Below are 22,175 nucleotides of genomic sequence, written 5' to 3'. Positions count from 1 at the left end.
AATTTTATTCCAATATCTTTGTTTGTAAGTCCTAGTCTTATATAAAGACATGTTTTTTCCCCATCTATTCTTAATACATTAAACGAATTTAGATACAACATCCGTATAAGAGAACTTTTTGTAATGTAAAAAAAAATTCCATGTAAATCTGTCAAAATTACGTCGCTAAAGGATGCTTAGTAAACACTTGCATTTTAATACATACTTATAGGGTTGCTCTGCTTATAACATTGTGTCTAATCGTTCAAAATAGGAAGATGGAAGAGCAATTGTAAGAAGAACAAAAGATGGTTTCAAAATGTCTTTAAAAAGTATCATTTTACAAATTTTATATTTATAACATTTATTTTTACAAGTATCGTCATAAAGGAAAACTCAATAGGTTGTAACAACATGTCTGCTTTAACGATCAGAGCTATTATTAAGATAATAAGAAATACTTTTTTTATTTCATAATATGATTATCTAACTAAGAATGTATAATAACAGATAATGCTACATACAACACAACCACAACAACAACTGTTATCGAAACAGAATCTGCCGCCAGCGCGGCTGCCGAGGCCATGGCAATGGCGGCCGCAGCCGCCACGGCTACCACAACAACCAGCATCAACATTGGCAGCAGCACTAAGTCAGCTGCTACAGTCACCACATCTTCTACAAAGGCTACATCGGCGGCTGCCTCGATGTCAGCCGCTTCTGCAACTGCTACAGCCGCTAGCAGCAGCAGCTCTGCTTCATCCGCCGCCGCCAGGTCATCATCCAAGTCGTCAGTGTCAAGCAAGACATCGTCTGCTGGGGTCACAAGATCTAGCTCTGTCAGATCTACTTCTAGCAACTCTTCTGCCAAGGCAACGGATATAATAAATTGAAATTAAAAATCTTTAAAAAATCATTGAGAAATTGGATTGAGTAATATTTAAGGGATGTTTTTATGAAAGTATTGCTTAATATGACCCACTTACCATTGACTATTTAACTGTTTTTGTTAATTTATGTCAATGGTATAAGGGTTTTATATAAGGAATTTTTCTCATTGTAAAATCACCTGGTTTGAAGAAAATAACTTAATATCTATATATTATGTGCATGACCTCTCAAACAGAAGCATTTATTAATTTAATATATTAATAATTTAACAGGATAAATGATTTTTTACGAAATTACAAAGCCACATGTTTATGCTAATTATCGAGTTTAATATATATCCATATTTATTATATCCACTACACAGGCTGCTAAGACCTCTGTCAGTGGAAAGAGCACAGAAGGGTCTAACAGGTAATACATATTTTTTTTTCCCGGTGCTATCCCTTAAATTGCCAAGCGATCACAGGCACCAATCACCTTATTTTTTATACAGCAAAGAAATACAGGAGGAAGTAGTTTTTTTGCTTTATACATAACTATTTTGAAGGCCAATTCCTGCGTTGCCCATATTATGCAGGGCTACACAGTACCCTCTATGAGTCTATAACCTAACTAAACCTGGCCTAAAAATCACCTTACAACATATTTCAAACTTAGCAATCACTAAAAAAATATAAATAATTAAATCAAAATATTTTTTACAGTATGGCTTCAAATCCGTTTTGTTTACGTTGAAATAAAACAAGTTTGAGACATATAAATACTTCAGACAATTTTCCACAGATAGTAAAATATGAATTATAATTCCTCAGGACCAGTAAAACTTGGAATTTCATTTTGCTATCCGCGAAAACCTGTCTATAATACGACGATGCGTTAACTTACTGACCTTTACCTTGGAAATAAATTTTGAGAAATAGCCTAAAATGACTTTTTATTATCTGACTGTATTGTTAAATAAACACAATAAACAAGGATTTATACGTCCATAAGTAGCGCAGCAAAAGCAATAACATTGATGAAACAAGTGTTAAGAGATATAGTAAACGTGGATATATTGAAAGTGAAAATTTTTCGTCAATTTAGGTTGCTAATTTATTGGTGTAAAACACTAGATGGGGAAGGGGATAAATAATTGTATGCCTACATCCCAAGGACCTTGTTCCGACTCTCAATAGGGTCTTTTAAAATCAACCAACAGTGTATCGTTAATATTAACATTATTATTAGCCAAGTAGCAGAAAAAAGGTCCTTGAAAAAAGGGGGAAGGTAGTAATCTGTATTACATCTGTACTATAGATCTGTTGATAATATGGACCTCATTTTTAGGTTAGCTCGTTTATTCTGTAGATGGGGAGAGGATTGGCCAAAGAAGGGTGTTGGATGTGGTCAGAAGGACCGACGTACAAACTGACCCAAGATACAGAGTAGCTGCGCTGCAAGCAAAAAAGTTGCATACAATACAATTAATTGTCAATAAAAATGGTCGTATATTTTCAATGACTATTAAATTCTACCAACTTTCCATTGTATAATTTGTATAAGATATAGAGAGTTAGAATACTTATTTAGGGTATCGTTTTTCCACGGATAATAAAATGCAAAATGTAAGATTGGTTCCAGTTTTGTTAGCCCAGGCATGTGGCACTTCAGATTAATTTTAAGATTTTTAGTTTATTATTCATGAAAAGTTACACATACCTAATACCTAACAATACATGATTGTTCATTATGGCTTAGAACCGGTTTTAAACCAGCTGATATTTGCTTTGAACCCATACTGGTAAGAAACAATGTAGTACATGTCAGACATAGATTTTAATGATTGCCTATTTCAGCTATGTTAGGCGGGTGATTATAATTAGAAAGATATGGAAAATACATTGGCCAATAAAAAGGTGTAACTTATTAAAAGGATTATTGGATAGTAAAGATAATCTAAATGTGTTTGTGTCTGTCTGTAATTATAATATTGTGTTATTCTTATAGCTAAAAGTTCAACATGTATATTTATGTAAAAAGAAAACATTATATATATTCTAATGCTTTGAATTTTATATCCTATTTAATTTTTATTTTTTTTCTTTCAATAATAAGCCCTTAATTTTGATTATTATTTAAAACAACGTTGCTACTATTGGCCGGTATCGTCCTAGAAATTTGTCTTTATAATCTAATACCTCTATTCTGGCATACAACAAGTTTACCAATAAAAGTATTGACCAGTTGTCAATTTTGAATTTAATGTGTATTCTTGCGGCTACGTCCCTAGGGGCACTTAAGGGACGGGGAAAGGGGAGGACTCAATTTTGAATTTTATTTTTGATACAAAAAGAATTTTTTATAAACAGTGTTATTTTTACCTAAGATTACTCTTGGGGAGTAAAGACATCCTTCTCTATATAGTTATAATCCTTTCAAGGACATATAAAAAGCTTTGAGTATAGGATAACCATACATTGCTACAAACAGGCAGACAGACATACATCATGTAACTTTTTAAAAGATTATTAGTATTTTTACCCTTGTCAATTTTCTTTGTATTATTGACATATTGTTACCTTCCCTTGTATGTATAGAGTTTTGAAAATATAACCATCCCAAGACTTGAATTCCGGTTCCGTGATAACAAAAATGAAAATCTTTTTATATATAACTAGCATTCACCAAACTTTTTCATAATTAATTTTAATCTATAGATGGATAATTTGTTTATTGTTGTTAGGGGTGTGTACATCAAGTTATCGTTCATTGTCTTATCCCTCAAAAACCCTGATGTATAAGGACTTTAACATAATTGGTACAATGCACGCTTAACCTACAATAAATGTTTTTTTCTTAATCAGAAGTTATTATGTAATGTAGTCAATATTCCATACTTTAGTTTAGCAAACTCAAAAATCCACAAAATTTATTAATTTTACCGAATTTTATTTCGAGGATTAGGCCAAAACGTTTCATATTTTAAGTCTCTGATGTTTAGATTAAGAGATTTTAATAGAAAGAATGCATTGACACAAAAACGGACTTAAAGCATTTCTTTTTTCAATTAAAGTGTTAGTTGTCTTATGCGTCTTAGTTTAACTATTAATCATATAGTTCTGGAAGATATTAAAGATAATGTTATCAAATTTCATATAAAATTCAAACATTTAATTAAACTTCTGATGTTAGATAATTAGCTATCCAAAAATATTTATATTGCAGAATTGCATGAAGATTAGCCCTGTTAATCAAAAACTGTGCAACATTGTACAATATGTGTGCATTTAAAGCCACGGGTTCAAGAAATATGTAAATAGATTCAAATCAACATTTCTATTAATAGACGTTGTATTAGGTGCTTTCCCTTAAAGTGTCTATCGAGCACTGCTCTCAACCCCATTTTTAAAAATTAGAAATAAGGGTGATCTTTTTTAATCTAACCTAACCTCACCTAAAGTGATATACAAACGAAAAACACCACCCATTTCCCCTCACTATTTTCAATTAATTTCAAAATAAGAATTGAGGGGTTTCTGTGCCTGACTTGGTACTTTGAGGTTGACCCCCTTGTTTACAATAAAATGTTTTGGATCATGGAAAGAAAACAAAGTCATTCCTAATTAGGACAGAAGTCACTGGAAATTGGTCTAAGGAAGGCTACTTATGTCCTTCATCTAACAAAATCTAACTTAAGGGAGGTGACTTATGTCCTTTGTCTGACAAATTCTTACATTAGGAAGGCTGCTTATGTCCTTCATGTTGCAAAACTTAGCTTTTCTGTCCTTCACATAGCAAAACCTTACTAAACATAGCTTTTCTGTCCTTTACATAGCAAATTCTTGCAAAACATAGCAATTTCTTGCAAAACATAGCAAATTCTGGCAAAACATAGCAAATTCTTGCAAAACATAGCAAATTCTTGGAAAACATAGCAAATTCTTGGAAAACTTAGCTTTTCTGTCCTTTACATAGCTAATTCTTGCAAAACATAGCAAATTCTTACAAAACATAGCAAATTCTTGCAAAACATAGCAAATTCTGGCAAAACATAGCAAATTCTTGCAAAACATAGCAAATTCTTGGAAAACTTAGCTTTTCTGTCCTTTACATAGCTAATTCTTGCAAAACATAGCAAATTCTTACAAAACATAGCAAATTCTTGCAAAACATAGCAAAATCTTACAAAACATAGCTTTTTTGTCCTTCACATAGCTAATTCTTGCAAAACATAGCAAATTCTTGGAAAACTTAGCTTTTCTGTCCTTCACATAGCTAATTCTTGCAAAACATAGCAAATTCTTACAAAACATAGCAAATTCTTGCAAAACATAGCAAATTCTGGCAAAACATAGCAAATTCTTGCAAAACATAGCAAATTCTTGCAAAACATAGCAAATTCTTGGAAAACTTAGCTTTTCTGTCCTTCACATAGCTAATTCTTGCAAAACATAGCAAATTCTTGCAAAATTTAGCTTTTCTGTCCTTTACATAGCTAATTCTTGCTAAACATAGCAAATTCTTACAAAACATAGCAAATTCTTGCAAAACATAGCAAATTCTGGCAAAACATTGCAAATTCTTGCAAAACTTAGCTTTTCTGTCCTTCACATAGCTAATTCTTGCAAAACATAGCAAATTCTTACAAAACATAGCAAATTCTTGCAAAACATAGCAAATTCTGGCAAAACATTGCAAATTCTTGGAAAACTTAGCTTTTCTGTCCTTCACATAGCTAATTCTTGCAAAACATAGCAAAATCTTACAAAACATAGCAAATTCTTACAAAACATAGCAAATTCTGGCAAAACATAGCAAATTCTGGCAAAACATAGCAAATTCTGGCAAAACATAGCAAATTCTTGCAAAACATAGCAAATCCTTGGAAAACTTAGCATTTCTGTCCTTCACATAGCAAATTCTTGCATAAAATAGCATTTCTGTCCTTTCAATTTATGAGATCTTAAGCTACAGACAGAAAAACTTTGCTTTTTTGTTTTCAATAAACCAGGATATCATAACACTAATGGAGTAACAATGTTATTTGCAAAGTACAGTTGAAGCTTTCTGACTGCCCTTGTACTATGTGTGTTAGTGTCTGTGTATGTTCTCACAGCTTTAGTGGCCAGGTGGAAATATTGAGAGCCAAAATTATCAATTTAAAATTTAGAAATGTAGATTCTCTACAAAAATGTAGTCTCTTGATTTTTTTACTAGGCTCATTACATATTTTTTTTGTATTTTTTAAAATATATTTTTTTGGACACCTAGGAATTTCATAATAGTATAGAAGGCAGAAAGTAATGTACTGTTTAAACTTCTCTCTAACAGGAGATGAGAACTAACCTAACAATAGTAAATAAGGTTTAAAGAGTACATTTTTATATTATCTTATTCAGTGTTTATTTAAAATAACCAATAAAATTAAATCTTTATTCCACAATTTCATGTAACTGGAACACTGGAGAAGATAAATTTAAATCCATTGTCCTAGCATTGAATTAAAGAATTTATGTAATATATTTAAGAAGATTAATTATTTTTCATGTGACAGTTCCAATTGGTAGATCTTAAGGAGTAGTTTAATTCTAATTAATTTTTTGGGTATAATCCCTTTCCTGACAACGCTCCTTAAGGGGCGATTCTTTATTTTTTTCACCCTGTGAGGCAATCACTAACTAATATAACCTAACCTAAACTAAAATAACCCATCAAAAGCCATTTAAAATATATAAGACGAATCGTCCCTTAAGGGGTGTTGCCACAAAAGGGACTATTCCTCATTTTTATATTATTGAAAATATAGAATTTTGATTTGATTTTTTTTTATTTTACAATGTTTTTTTTCCACTGTTTTAATTAAACGTTCCCCCCTTTTCCTCTTGTTAATAATGTACTATTACATTGCGTCGATTATAAATTAATATTATTTAAATATTGTCTGCTAGCAATATGCAGTGGATTAGAACCGGTTCTCAGCAATACTGAAAAATTATATAAAGCATAATATGTACATTTTTATGGCCGCGGAAAGCTAAATATATTACGATGCGTCGTATATTCCTGAACTATGAATCATAAAATTATTGGAGATAAAATATCCTGTGGGGCAATCACCTAACCCTTTATAACTTAACCTAACCTAAATAACCTCTAAAACGCCATTTTAAAAATACGACGAATCGCCCCTTAAAGCGTTGCCACAAAAAGGGACTATTCCCGAATAATCTTATGATCTAATTAGGGATCTAAAGGGAAAGAAAATGGCCGAAAATTGATATACATCCCCAATGATGATGCACAAAATTATCCTTTCTGAGATCAAAATTAGTGGTTGAACATTTAAACACATAACTAAACTAACCAACCAATTCAAAAATCAACGTTCCAAAAGTTGGTTAATTTACGAATAAGAAAACGTTATTATAAAACTTTGGGGACTAACTTGTAATAAACAGACCAATGTCTACTCCCTATCTGGAATAATCTAAATTTAAATTATTTATATACAAACATGTATAAGTATAAACAAAATTAAACAAGGATGACAACATCCATAAAAGCGTAGCTCTAAAATCAGTAGGGTCTGTTATAGGAATCATCATGCAAAGTTTGAAATTGATAAGACAATTATATCATGTCTAAATTTACGAAAAGAGGTAACTGTTTCATATAGAAAGAACCAACCTAATTATAGAAAAGCTTCGTTTTGAACAGAAGTTTCAGGGATCTCTAGGGATAATGGCCGGTAAATTTGTGTACATTCCCAGTATAATTAATTTAAAATACCCCTTTCAATACTTTACTTATTTAAAGTCTAATGTACCCTCCCTCCCTGGGTTTATATAAAGATAAAAGATTAAACAACAACTCTAATAATTAAACCAAGTATTTTTTTCAGGGATGATTTTTCATGGAATGGTAAATTAGTTTTATTTTGTATTACAAAAATAAAAAAAAACTCTTATTTATTCAATTCTAAATATTTATGGGGAGAAAAAATCTAACTTTCTATCCGCTTTCCTAAAAGTTCAAAGTAAGCCCTTGCAATCGTTACATAATTTATCAGCTGATTTATTTGAACCGCTGAAAATGAAGTTGTCAACCATCTTTAGAGTTTGTACCAGATAAATGGAGAATTGCATTAGATGAGATTAACAGCTATGACACTAATATGCCTATGCTCTATGTAGAGAGGTGTGTACTTTTCATCAAATACAAATGTCCAAATTTTTATCTTTGAGAGGGTTAGTTAATTTTTTTTTTCTTGGGCAATTTCTCCTGTTTCTTTTATATAAGCATTGATAATTGTATAGGTATATTTTATGAAGAAAAAAATAGTTTGATATAATAATCAAAAATAAATATGTAGAAATATTAGATTCATATTAAATACTTATGGTCTAATATTTTATGTGTTGGCTACTGTAAAGGATTATGAAATAAGTTTGATAGATAGATAGCCAGTCAAGGAAGGGGAGAAAGTTAATAATGTACAAGTGGCCAAAAAAAAATATATATTCTAAAAAATAAAAAAAAATATGTAATGAGCCTAGTAAAAAAATCAAGAGACTACATTTTTGTTGAGAATCTACATTTCTAAATTTTAAATTGATAATTTTGGCTCTCAATATTTCCACCTGGCCACTAAAGCTGTGAGAACATACACAGACACTAACACACATAGTACAAGGGCAGTCAGAAAGCTTCAACTGTACTTTGCAAACAACATTGTTACTCCATTAGTGTTATGATATCCTGGTTTATTGAAAACTTAAAAGCAAAGTTTTTCTGTCTGTAGCTTAAGATCTCATAAATTGAAAGGACAGAAATGCTATTTTATGCAAGAATTTGCTATGTGAAGGACAGAAATGCTAAGTTTTCCAAGGATTTGCTATGTTTTGCAAGAATTTGCTATGTTTTGCCAGAATTTGCTATGTTTTGCAAGAATTTGCTATGTTTTGCAAGAATTTGCTATGTTTTGCAAGAATTTGCTATGTGAAGGACAGAAATGCTAAGTTTTCCAAGAATTTGCTATGTTTTGCCAGAATTTGCTATGTTTTGCAAGAATTTGCTATGTTTTGCCAGAATTTGCTATGTTTTGTAAGAATTTGCTATGTTTTGTAAGATTTTGCTATGTTTTGCAAGAATTAGCTATGTAAAGGACAGAAAAGCTAAGTTTTCCAAGAATTTGCAATGTTTTGCCAGAATTTGCTATGTTTTGCAAGAATTTGCTATGTTTTGTAAGAATTTGCTATGTTTTGCAAGAATTTGCTATGTGAAGGACAGAAATGCTAAGTTTTCCAAGAATTTGCTATGTTTTGTAAGATTTTGCTATGTTTTGCAAGAATTAGCTATGTAAAGGACAGAAAAGCTAAGTTTTCCAAGAATTTGCAATGTTTTGCCAGAATTTGCTATGTTTTGCAAGAATTTGCTATGTTTTGTAAGAATTTGCTATGTTTTGCAAGAATTAGCTATGTGAAGGACTGAAAAGCTAAGTTTTGCAAGAATTTGCTATGTTTTGCAAGAATTTGCTATGTTTTGTAAGAATTTGCTATGTTTTGCAAGAATTAGCTATGTGAAGGACTGAAAAGCTAAGTTTTGCAAGAATTTGCTATGTTTTGCAAGAATTTGCTATGTTTTGTAAGAATTTGCTATGTTTTGCAAGAATTAGCTATGTGAAGGACAGAAAAGCTAAGTTTTGCAAGAATTTGCTATGTTTTGCAAGAATTAGCTATGTGAAGGACAGAAAAGCTAAGTTTTCCAAGAATTTGCAATGTTTTGCCAGAATTTGCTATGTTTTGCAAGAATTTGCTATGTTTTGTAAGATTTTGCTATTTTTTGCAAGAATTAGCTATGTGAAGGACAGAAAAGCTAAGTTTTGCAAGAATTTGCTATTTTTTGCAAGAATTTGCTATGTTTTGCAAGAATTTGCTATGTTTTGCAAGAATTTGCTATGTTTTGCAAGAATTTGCTATGTTTTGCAAGAATTTGCTATGTTTTGCAAGAATTTGCTATGTTTTGCAAGAATTTGCTATGTGAAGGACAGAAATGCTATGTTTTGCAAGAATTTGCTAAGTTTTGCAAGAATTTGCTATGTTTTGCAAGAATTTGCTATGTGAAGGACAGATAAACTATTTTATGCAAGATTTTGCTATGTGAAGGACCAAAAAGCTAGGTTTTGTGTGGTGAAGGGAGGCTACTTATGTCCTTCATCTTGCAAAATCTTTGTTAAGGGAGACAAGTTATGCCCTTCATCTAACAAATTCTCACATAAGGGAAGCTACTTATGTCCTTCCTAGGAAGGTGACTTCTGTCCTAATTAAGGAATGACTTTGTTTTCTTTCCATGATCCAATGTTTTTTTCGGCGACTTGTCATCTTTCTTTACAAGTATAAACCGATTGTCAAATAATCCTTTTTTTCAAAATTTTCATTGAGCCAATTCGTATAAAATTAAAAAAGAAACTTAAAAAAGAAACAAGATATTACCATAAGACATAAATTTATTTAGGTTTAATAGTGTTATTAATATTACAAACGAAAATTATGCATAATTAAAATCTACATAAAAAAAGTCCTTTGCCTTTACCCTGCATGTATGATAAGAAATACGTGCCCTCATTATGAATATACCAGAGTTTTAATAAGTATACGCAATTATAAAATATAAAAAGACCAGGATTCTAAAATGGATAAGACATTCCCCATTATGATAAAAATTATTAGTTGAACATTTTTGACAGGGATAGTTTTAACCAATCAAATTAAGATAAATTAAAAAGTACCTAATATTTTATAAAAGTTTGTAAAATTTGGGTACCAGTTTAATATAAAGTCCAACTCCAATGTATCCTCCCTCACAAGGACTCTATTATTGATTGTAGCTAGCTTATTGTACAATTTATTTTTGTACATACATATATATCATATTTTGTTATGATCAATGAATATCAACTCTATACCTCACTTTGTCCATTTGTCCATCCATCATTGTTTTTTTGCTTCGCTACATGAATATTTTGTCATCCTTGTGTATCTGCTGACCTAGTGATGCGAGGCAGATTGCGGATTTAAACATTGAACGTTCTTACTAAACTACATTACCAACAGTTATAACCAACAAGCAATTTAATTGAAAGAAAAAAAGTAATTTGGAGCTTTTTTTGAAAATACTGATTAAAATAAACCCCAAAAGGAAATATTCAAAATTACCAAAATCCATCGAATAATAGCCTTTTTTATCCACTTTAAATGTCTGACCCTCAAATTTTCTTTCCGATTTATTTTGCTTGTTCCTTATTTCTGTTTGAAGTAACCGAAATACTGACAGACCAAGAAAGTTTTGTGGTAATGGACATGTTCACAAAAAGATCTACATAAATTGCAACAGACAAAACACATTTTTTCCATTGCGTTACGTACGTACTGGTTGCTTTTTGATAAGGGGTATATTTACACACAAAAAAATACTGCAGTCTATCTTAAATTGCTGAAGAGAATATCACATTTCTCCCATTTCACAGACTGACGTACGGACGTAGAGATAAAGTCACAAAAATGAATTTCCATCAATAATGATTTTACTCGAAATGAAAAACTAATCACTATAACCATATCTTAATTTAATGAAATACATCTTTGAAAATATAATACTGTAATATTGGTTGGAAAGAATAAACATCACCGATATATTTTAGTTAAATGCACAATCTCTGCAATTTATGATAATTAAATCAAACTACATGGTAGTATGTTTCAGGGAGGGATGGGATATTGGACTGTAATTTGTCATAGATGTCAAAGCATTGTACACAGTCTCTATTTTGCTGGTTTAAAACTTTTGCTTCTTTAGCAGTTCAAACTATTCAATCAATATTTTAAACTACAAAGGGGTAACTTTGTTTATTCTTATAAAAGTTGCACTTTCAATCGCTGCGATACTAATTTATTATTAACCTCTATATTTTGTCTAGAGGTGTACATATATAAATATTCTTCATTTATATTCAAAATTTATAGATTATTGGATTGAAAGTGAAGTTTATTTCTAAAGGAAACCAAGTATAAAAAAGATTACATAGACATTTAATTTTCAGTATGTCTCCGGGATTGATTCCTCTGGATTAAAACTGGTTAAAACAATACTAAAATACATCATATAATTTTATAGAATTTAAAACAAAAAAAGAAAAGAAAAAAAATTCTAGTCGTGGACAACATTAAAATTAACAATAGAACCTTACAAAAATATCAGAGCTGGATCTTTAAATGTGTAGCCGTAGCCATAGTAGTGGCCGTGGCCATAGTCTTAACCGTATTAATGTATAATGTTGATTTAAAAACAAAACAAAATATACAATACAACCAATGTTTTTAGATTTATGTTGCTTGTTTGCTATACCTTATTCCTGTAATAATATATTTTTAAATAATTTTCTATTTTATTTCAGTGAGAGTCAGTTTAAAACTACAATGGTAGTCCGTTTGCATCCTGGCCAATCCAGACGCCTATCTACTTGTATGGATAAGGTAAACTATCTATCTATCTATCTATCCATCTATATATATATATATATATATATCTATTAACCATCTACAATGATAGTCTGTTTACATCCTGGCCAATCCAGACGCCTATCTACTTGTATGGATAAGGTAAACTATCTATATATCTATCTGTCTATCTACCTTTATATCTATCTATGGTAGCCAGTTATCTCTTTATCTATCTATCTAGCAATCCATCTATTTGATTATTTACCTACATTTTTTATCTGTCTATCCAATTATCTTTATTTTGTATATTGTCAACTTATTTTCTATTATATCTATCTATCTATTGATACATATATTCATCCAACTATCTTTATATCTATCTATCTATGTATCTGTTTACCCCTTCTCTTTACTATATTATCCTTTCTTATCTGACTATCAACCCATTTATCTATCTATCTATCTTTACCCATCTAACATTCCAATCTCTTATGAATGAAATGAAAACTAAAAACACTTTATCTGTAAACTCGCTTTTCTTTGCTTTAATCCCTCTATAGTGCTCGGGTGTAAAGAAATTCAATCATATAAATCAGATAATTAACAAGAATGTTTTAATAATCCGAAGGACAGCCTTTAAAGAAATCCTTATAATTATAACTCTATACATATTGGATTTGAGTTACCTGACATTCAAAAATAAGAATAGTAGTCCTAAATGTGGGGGTTTTATTCCTCAACGCCCACCCCCCTTTCCCCTTTTTTTTAAAGGAGGCGGGAAAAAGGAGAAAGGTTCCGAAAAAAAGTAATAGCTCAAAACCATCCCGGGATTTACGTGAAGATTACCTAAAAGACAGAACTCAATCATTTCTGTAGCTATCGAAATCTTAAGCTTCAGACAAAAAAACTTACTTCTTTATATAATAGTATTATAGAATAGCTACGCAATTTAAATGGAGTTTCTTTTTTGCACTTGAGTCTACTTTGGTGGTAGATTAAAGGCTTTCAAAATTTTATCTAATGTAAACATGTCCATGGAATGCATAACAATTAATATTTTAACATCAAGAAAATTTTTTTTGGTTTTGTTACATTTTTTCAGCAAGGATTATAACTAGAGAAGAGTAATTTTCACAGGGATCTAAAGTAATAAGACAATTGCCGAACATCCCCAATGATGATGCACAAAGTTACCCCTCTTTAGATTTAAATTAGTGGATGAAAAGTTTTAACACTCAACTTAATTAACCAACCAATCAAAATTCAGTAAAAGTCTCCAAAGTTGTTAAGCCAACGAATAATAAAACGTCATTATAAAACTTTGAGGACTACTGTAATACACAGCCCATTGTCCCCTCTCAAGTTGTTAAGCCAACCAATAATAAAACGTCATTATAAAACTTTGAGGACTACTGTAATAAATAGCCCATTGTCCTCTCTCTCTCTCTCTCTCTCTCTCTCTAGGCTGGTGGTCCCTTGAATTGTAGGACCTGCCGTTCTCGGGGAAAGTATTTTTTTTTGAATTTTTTACAATAATCTTAATTTTTGCTTGTTTGAATAAATACCATCAAAGGTTTAAACAATCATAACCATTTAAATTTTTATCTATCTATCTTTTATACATAATTATATGCTTTTATAATTATTTCTAAATATATATTTTTTTATAAATATCAAAATCTAACCTTTATTTAAAATTGTAGCTACTCTATAAGTAGTGTTTGTCTGTTAGTTTGTACATTTATTGTCCTTTTTCTCCAGAAATTGTTATTAAATAGATATGCTATAACGTTTTTTTTTGTCATTAAAATAAAAGTTTTTTTCTTCTTCTTTTCTTAGACCTTGCTCAAAATTCAATAGATATAGGAAATTTAGATCCTCAATCACTTAATTGGACCATCAGGAACACAGAGTAAGATTAATCTGACCATATTTTGTTAGAAAGTGTACAAAGTTGTAAAAAGGCTTAAAATAGTTGACTTTCTTAGGATAGAGCTTTGCTTAAGGAGTTTTACTGCTAGAAATTCATTTTTGAGTTGGACGGATAATTGAGTCAGATTGACCATCTATGGTACTAAATCTATTACTAATTCTTTATATTAAATCCATGTATGTATCTTTTTATCTATCTAACAAGGATGACAACATCCATAAAACCGAAGATCTGAAACGGTAGGATAAACGAACATTAACGTTTGTAGAGTTTCAGAACTGAATAATCAGATTATAAACATATAAAAGTCGAAACAAAATTGTAATTAAAATGTTAAAAATAGACGTACGGACATTCTGGTAACGATTATAGAGTTGCTAGGCTTTCTAAATCGTACCTAACTACTACAGAAAACACCATGCAAAGTTTGGAATCGATAGGACAATTCTAACTTGCCTAAATTAACGAAAAGAGCTAACCGTTTCGGGCGGACCGACCCTAATTATAGAAAAGTTTCGCTTTTAAAAACTCAGTGTCAAGTATAACAATGGGAGAACCATTTAAACCAGAGAGCTAAGACGAAGTGAACTATTCAGTTTAGACTATCAAAGAACTTCTTTTAAAGCTTTGTGATTCGAAATTTTTTTTCGGATCATACACTTTTTATGACATTAAGCTTTTAAAAAAATACTTTTTAAAAAGGGCAAGTTTGATTGGCTTTAAATATTGAATTTTTAAATTTTTTTTTTCTTCAAAAATTCGAAAATAAGTACGATTTGTTGTTTCTGGGCTCATAAAGGCACTTTGAGAAAAGGTGGACAACTTTTTAGCTACTTTTTACTTGGTAGAAAATCTACCAACATATTTTAAAAATGCGGATAATATTTGTACGCCATGCATTTTTATCAAAGCTACAATTTTCCAACTTTTCTAAAATGAGCCTTGACAAATTCCAAGCCAAATACTTGCGTTTCAAATTATCAACCCAAATATTGAGACTATTTCTACCATTGGGATTATTCATTCAGTTTTGAGAGTTTGTGGCTACTCTATAAATATGCTCATTTGTTTGTTAGAATAGTCATTTGTTGTCTGCAGCACTTCACAATACATGGTTTTTTTTCAGTTCTAATCCAGCGGATATTTATCGGTTTCATAACCATACTATAATAGTTATTTATCGCGTTTTAGAGACAGCTTTCCGCGAATTTAACATGAAAAATCGAATAAGATTAAAACCAGTTTTGACAGCCTTGATAGGCCAAAGACCCAGACTAACAAAACCAGATTTTTTAGTATTCATTAGAACCGGTTCTAATTTAGCAGATATTAATCGGTTTCATAGACACAATAAAAAAAAAACTTTCTAAAGATGCTTTATTCATTATGGATCTTAAATATTCATAATAAGAATTACATATTCAGTGATTTATGAACAATAATTCCCAATTTTTAAAGCTTTCAAATTATTTTAAATGTAAGAGGGTTTTTGTAAAAGATTTATTTTATGATAGCCACGTAGTAATTGTAATATTTAAGAATAGCCCATTTATAACAGTTTTAGAATATTGCAATTATTGGCGTAATTAGGGAGGTTTAATTAGAATTTAAAAGCAATCTTAGCTACCCCATTTAATACAACTTAATAAGCCATTTCGCCATACTGTTTTATAGTTTATGTTTGTATCTGTAGGAAACTATAAGAAATGATGTTCTACCCCACTTAATATTACACTAGCGGCTTCGCCCTTGCCTCTAGGGGCTTCTTAACACTACATAATATGCCCTTACAATGCCATGATGTTTTATATTTTATGTTAGTAGCTGTAGGGAAATAAGAAATTATAATCAACTCTTCTTAACACTACATAATATGCCCTCATCATGCCATGATGTTTTATATTCCATGTTAGTAGCTGTAGGAAACTCTAATAATTAACGATCAACCCCTCTTAATAAAACATAATATGCCCTTATTATGCAATGCTGTTTTATATTTTTTGTTATTATCTGAGAAACTATAAGAAATTATGATCAACCCCACCTAATATTACATAATATGCTCTTTTTATGTTAGTAGCTGTAGGAAACTATATGAAATTATAATCAACCCCTCCTAATACTACATAATATGCCCTTACCATGCCATGATGTTTTATATTTTATGTTAGTAGCTGGAGGCAACTCTAAGAATGCAAATGCATATGTGATAAGTAGGGCTCGGCAGCGGCGCCTCAGCCGCGAATAAGAATCAAATTAAAACCCGTTTAGAGGCTTTCAAAATTTGTTTGACAGAAGGGAATCTAATATTTGGGTCAGGTTTAGACTTGAAAGGTTGATTACCCTGAGGCTTACTGGCAGCTGATGCGCGGCTGCCGAGCCCTGGTGATAAAAGTCATGCAGAGCTAAATAATATTTTTAATCTCTATCTATCTATCTATCTATCTAACTATCTTTCTATCTATATATCTTTTTATCTTACTATTTTTCTATCTATCTATCTTTCTATCTATATATATTTTATCTTACTACTTTTCTATCTATCTAATTATCTCACTATCATCCTATTTATTTATTTGCTATCTGTCTATCCTTCTTACATATATATCTATCTTTCTTGGAATATAAATATTATAAATCTAACTAATGTTTATCTTTTTAGAAGGATTTCCTACAATCACCCTCAGATTGAATAAATTTTTTACCATTTCTCCTTTCCATCACACGGGAATATTGTTCCTTGTTTTATATGGTTATGATGTACTAATTTTGTACATATGCTACAAATGTTGTATGATTTGTGGTACTGATATGTACTGTAGGTATTTTTATATACCTCTTATTACCCAGCCATATTGCAGGGGGGTACCTATTGTTCTAATACTTTATTATGCATATTTATCAGGGTTCTTTAGGGATAAGACATTGATGATAAACTTATATGTAGTCCTAATTATAATAAACAAAATATCCCTTAAAAATTTTTGGTTGAAAAGTTTGTACACTTTACTAAAAGATAACAATAAGATAAAGTGGTTATAAAACTTTGGGTACCAGTGTAATTTACAATTTAATGTCCCTTCTTCTGTGGTATTTAATTTATTTAAATATTTTTGTACGTTTTTTCTATTTTTCTATCTATACTATATATGTATCAATCTATCTAACTATAATTTATCTATCTTCTATCTATCTATATTATCTATATAACTATCTAGGAGGATATATCAACTATGGAGACAGTAACCCGCAGAACTTGGTTGGAGGTAGAGAATGAAAAGACAAGCCAGTCTGTCTGTTTATCTATCTATCTATCTTACCATCTATCTATCTATCTAGGAGGATATATCAACTATGGAGACAGTAACCCGCAGGACTTGGTTGGAGGTAGAGAATTAAAAGACAAGCCAATCTGTTTGTTTATCTATCCATCTATCTATCTATCTAACTCACTATCTATCTATCTATCTATCTATCTATCTATCTAGGAGGATATATCAACTATGGAGACAGTAACCCGCAGGACTTGGTTGGAGGTAGAGAATGAAAAGACAAGCCAGTCTGTTTGTGGACTAGAGATCAGTTTTCAAGCTCCTCCCCAGGTAAATGTTATCTGTAACATCCAACAGACAACAAACCCTTTGATTGCACCTTCTTTCTAGAAGTCCTATGTATGGAATCTGAGACTTTTTAAAAGCCTTAGCATTACACTTGCTACTGATGTCACGCGCCTTACATAGCAACAATAGGTACCATTTCTAACGTCTCTAGTAGGACGTATTGTGTTCCAAACTCGAACCCGACACCTTTTCGACAGCAAGCTGACACCTTACAATAATGCTAATGCTTTCAACATGCAAGGCGTATTCTTAAGGGCTGTGAATGTTCATGGACTCATTGTAGGAAAGGCTTAATTTGTATCTTTATATTAATTGTTATTATATTTAAGGCTATTGATATCCGTCTATTGAACAGTCAAGGTGAAACTATCTCCTCTACTTCACAAGGTAAATTTTATTATTATGATGATTATATATCTCCTTTTTAAAGTGAATGCAAAAATAGATTGATAATATAAGAAACATGTTTTTCAATGTGGCTTCGAAACCGATTAGTTTCTACTGGATTAGAACCGGCTCTCAGCCTACTGCAAAATAATGTATAAAATCGTATTACAGAAATTTTTCACGAATATTAAGATAAATAAAAAAAAATGAAACTGGCACTCATCTTATAGTTTTTCCTTTTAGTATCCGCGGAAAACTGTCAATTATACATAGCAATAAATAAATAGTCAAGTATAGCTTTGAAACCGATTAATATCTGCTGAATTAGAAACGGTTCATAGTTTATACTGAGAAATCATGTATAGCATCGTTTTCCAGACTATTTTCCACAAATAATCAATAATTATTAGGTTATTACCAGTTTTGTTAGCCTGAGCCATCTACAATCTATTTAATTTTGTTCAGATTGCACCGGAGCTACAGCCAAGACAACTGCATCCGAGACCAACTCCATCTCCAGTGAAACTATTAACCTAGAAATTAACAAAACCCGCCAATAATTCAATATTCTTAATATAATAAGTGTTTTATGATTAACAAATTTAATTGGGAAAAGGTTCATTTACAGGTTATTAACTGTTAGAACCTTTTTAAATTATGATAATTTTTAAACACTTTTTTCTAACATTGGCTCATTTTTCATTTATATTCATCAGTCATTTTATATTTTTATATTGTGCAGTTCTATTTTGTATTTTTATATCTTTGCAAATTGTATTTTCTTCATGCAAACTCTAGTTAATGGTGCTATTGAATTTTAAATATTTAAGTCACATAAGTTGAGCTTTCAAATTTTTAAACAAAAGTTAAATTATTCATTGTTTATTTCTAATGGCCAAGTGACTTTATTGTAACCAGATACATTCCAAGTTAGTTGAAAGCAAGGGATGTAGAATTCACATCTGATTTGTTAGTTATTCAGCCTGAATTCCATATTTCTTAATACATAAAATATAAACCTGTATTTAAGTAACAAGTCTAACATTCCATGTAAATGAAGACAAAAAATGACAAGAAAAATAATTATTTAATTTGGTGATCTTCTGTGATTAATCTAGAAATTTTTAAAATAAGAAAATCGCCTAAATTTAGCTTGAATTTTGATTGAAAAATGTCGATTTTTAGGCTAAAAAAGGTGATTTCTTTTCAAATTTAGAAGTTGTGTTGTGTATAAAAAATGATATTTATGATTATTTTAACATAACTAATATTATATATTTATCCAATGTTACAACAATTATTGTCTTTAAGAAATGTGTAAATAATTTCAATAACAGTTTCGACTTTTAATGACTTACTTGTAAAGTACATGAAAACAATTAGTCTTTAAAAGTCCTAACTTTTATAAATTTGTATATTAATGATAAATTAAATAAAAACTCATATATTAATTACCTCTGATCAGTCAAATAAACAAAGAAAGTGTTTTATTATAATGTAAATATAATTTTTATAAACTTTTTAAACTAATTGATAAGGAAAACACTTTGAAAGTTTAGTTGTTCAGAGCAGATGTGCTTGTGTATGTGTATGTTGTGTCTACTATGCATAAATAAAAATTAGTCCTAGGTGTAGGTCATTTTCAACAGTTCAAGTCATTTTAGAAAAATATTTTATCATTACCCCAAAAATGGATTTGAATTTTTGCTAGAAAACTTTTTTCAATATGACTTTGAAACCAACTAATATCCTTTGGATTACAACTGGTTCTCAGCTATACTGAAAAATCATGTATGGAACTGTATTATAGACAATTATCTACAAATAGTAAAATAAAAAAATCAACAATTCTACAAATGGGTTTTGATTTAACTCTTCTTTTGCTTCTTTACTATGAAAACAATTTGTCTTATATTTTGCTTTTATTTATTTAAATTTGTAATTTGTGAATTTTTTGACCAAATTGTTCCAAATGACCTACATTGAAGTAATACCATCAGTTTCTTGGTTATAGTGCCATAAATTGTATGCAAATTTGCCTCGAGTAATTATTTTATATAAACAAAGAATGCACATTGTATTAACACGGCAATTAACAGCTTAAATATATTTTTCCTAAAGACAAGTTTTTCTTTCTATTTATTCAGTGAATGCAATTTACAAAGATAATTACAGGTCATATATCTGAATGGGCAATTTAATGCATTTTTTTCAATGCAAAATTTAATTATTGCTTTTCCTGGTTCTGGAAAAGTTTAAATTAGCTAACTTTAAGAATTCATATAGGTTTAGATCTTTATGGTATTCTTAAACATAGGGTATAATCATCATAAACTATTTTTATTTTACATAAAATAAATTTCTATTACTAGAGGAACACTTAAGTTTTTTAAGTTTAGATAATCACCCAACCTTTTAAAGTATTACTTTATGATTCTTACTTCACATTCACAGCTAAGGCAATAATATAAGCATCAAGTTGAAATTTCAATAAAGGAATAAAAATTGTTGGAAAAAAATGGCATGCATTTGAGATGGTTATTGTCTGGATGTTGAGCAAATACTCTTACTTCATAAGAAATATAATCTGTTTAGACAATTAAGAAAGTCAAAAATTTTTAACTTGTATATTATTTGACAAAATGTAAAAATAAGCTTCTTTTTAAATTTTATTATTAATTATTGTGAAAAATACTACTTAAAATGTAATATTGATCTAAAGCATTACAAAAAAAATTAAGATTCAGAAAAATTAGCAACAAATTCAAAACAACTCAAATTATCCTGGAGAGACTTAATCAGTTTAAGGCATCTCAAATTCTAGCTCTGTTACGTTAATAAAGTGACGCATCCTTTTTGGTACTAACATTGATTTGGCACTAAAATTGTCTAAAATTACCTACACCCAGTTATATTTGTGGTAAAAAGGTATTATGAACTAAGGAATCCTTTTCTTAATATAAAATCACGCAACCTTTTCCAATGTTATCTTTACTAAGCTATAAAAATTGGAAAGAATCTTAATGAATATAATAGATTTTAAATCTGCATAAAATTTTAAGGAATTTTTATAAAATTCGTTTTTTGTATAATTCTTTATCTATAAGCGCAAATACAAATTAAGTTAAATAATTTTGACATCTGTGATTGGTGGATTGAAAACTATCTGCGCCCTGATTGGAGAAGCTTAAGTGACGTACATCATTCAACCAATTAGAGCGCAGGTAGTTTCCAATCCACCTATCCTATTGGTCAAAATTTATTAACTTAAATTGGATTTGCGCTTTTAAATAATGAATTATACAAAAAAACGAATTTTATAAAAAATCCTTAAAATTTTATGCAGATTTCAAATCTATTATATTCATTAAAATTCTTTCCAATTTTTATAGCTTAATCTTTAGTTAATAAAAAACACATCTGAATCGTCCCAAATTACTTTCCCCCATTTACATTTGTGATAACAATAAGGAGGCATCACGAAATGGGACCTTGCGGCAAAACAGTTTTATTATGACTTGTAAATTTTAAGTTTGACTGTGTAGGTGGTGATTAACATGCTGCAATTAATATTAATGAGTTTATTAAATAATTCAACAACAACTTTAGATGGTGAAAAAGGGGGGAAGGAATATTTCAAGTTTGTTTTTATGAAAATGGTGTTCCACGAAATTTGTAGTACTCATAAAAGTAATTATCAATTGCAATATTCCTAATAATGATAAGAGTAATAGTTGATACAAGGTTTGCTCAAGTAAAATATTATATTAGTAATTTTTCTACTCCAATTAGTTAGATATTTTTTTTCTTCTAAAAATGAAGTATGCAGAATGAGGGTTAGACCCCAGGGGTAACCTGAATGGAAAGTGTTCTACACCCCCA

At 30.1% G+C, this 22,175-nt stretch overlaps 1 protein-coding gene across 1 annotated transcript; it reads left to right on the top strand.

Annotated features, from left to right (window-relative positions):
* Positions 1 to 172: 172 nt before the first annotated feature.
* Positions 173 to 20,418, top strand: LOC145314970 (uncharacterized). The gene is made up of 8 exons (XM_080155044.1): positions 173 to 179; positions 490 to 854; positions 1,238 to 1,284; positions 12,308 to 12,386; positions 17,505 to 17,552; positions 17,823 to 17,888; positions 18,236 to 18,293; positions 18,759 to 20,418. Exons 1-8 carry the CDS (start codon positions 173 to 175, stop codon positions 18,851 to 18,853), a joined length of 765 nt encoding a protein of 254 aa, XP_080011170.1. The 3' UTR covers positions 18,854 to 20,418.
* Positions 20,419 to 22,175: the final 1,757 nt, after the last annotated feature.

Source organism: Acartia tonsa, chromosome 3, assembly GCF_053477335.1.
Source record: "Acartia tonsa isolate MP-2025a chromosome 3, ASM5347733v1, whole genome shotgun sequence".
NCBI classification, from domain to species: domain Eukaryota; kingdom Metazoa; phylum Arthropoda; class Copepoda; order Calanoida; family Acartiidae; genus Acartia; species Acartia tonsa.
This window is presented reverse-complemented; position numbering and strand designations above follow the sequence as displayed.

What these genes read in the sequence shown, in the direction of transcription:
- LOC145314970 (XM_080155044.1), top strand. An exon ending in CCCGCAGAACTTGGTTGGAG is followed by an intron (nt 17,553 to 17,822) that starts GTAGAGAATGAA and finishes ACTTGGTTGGAG; the next exon opens with GTAGAGAATGAAAAGACAAG. An exon ending in TATCTCCTCTACTTCACAAG is followed by an intron (nt 18,294 to 18,758) that starts GTAAATTTTATT and finishes AATTTTGTTCAG; the next exon opens with ATTGCACCGGAGCTACAGCC.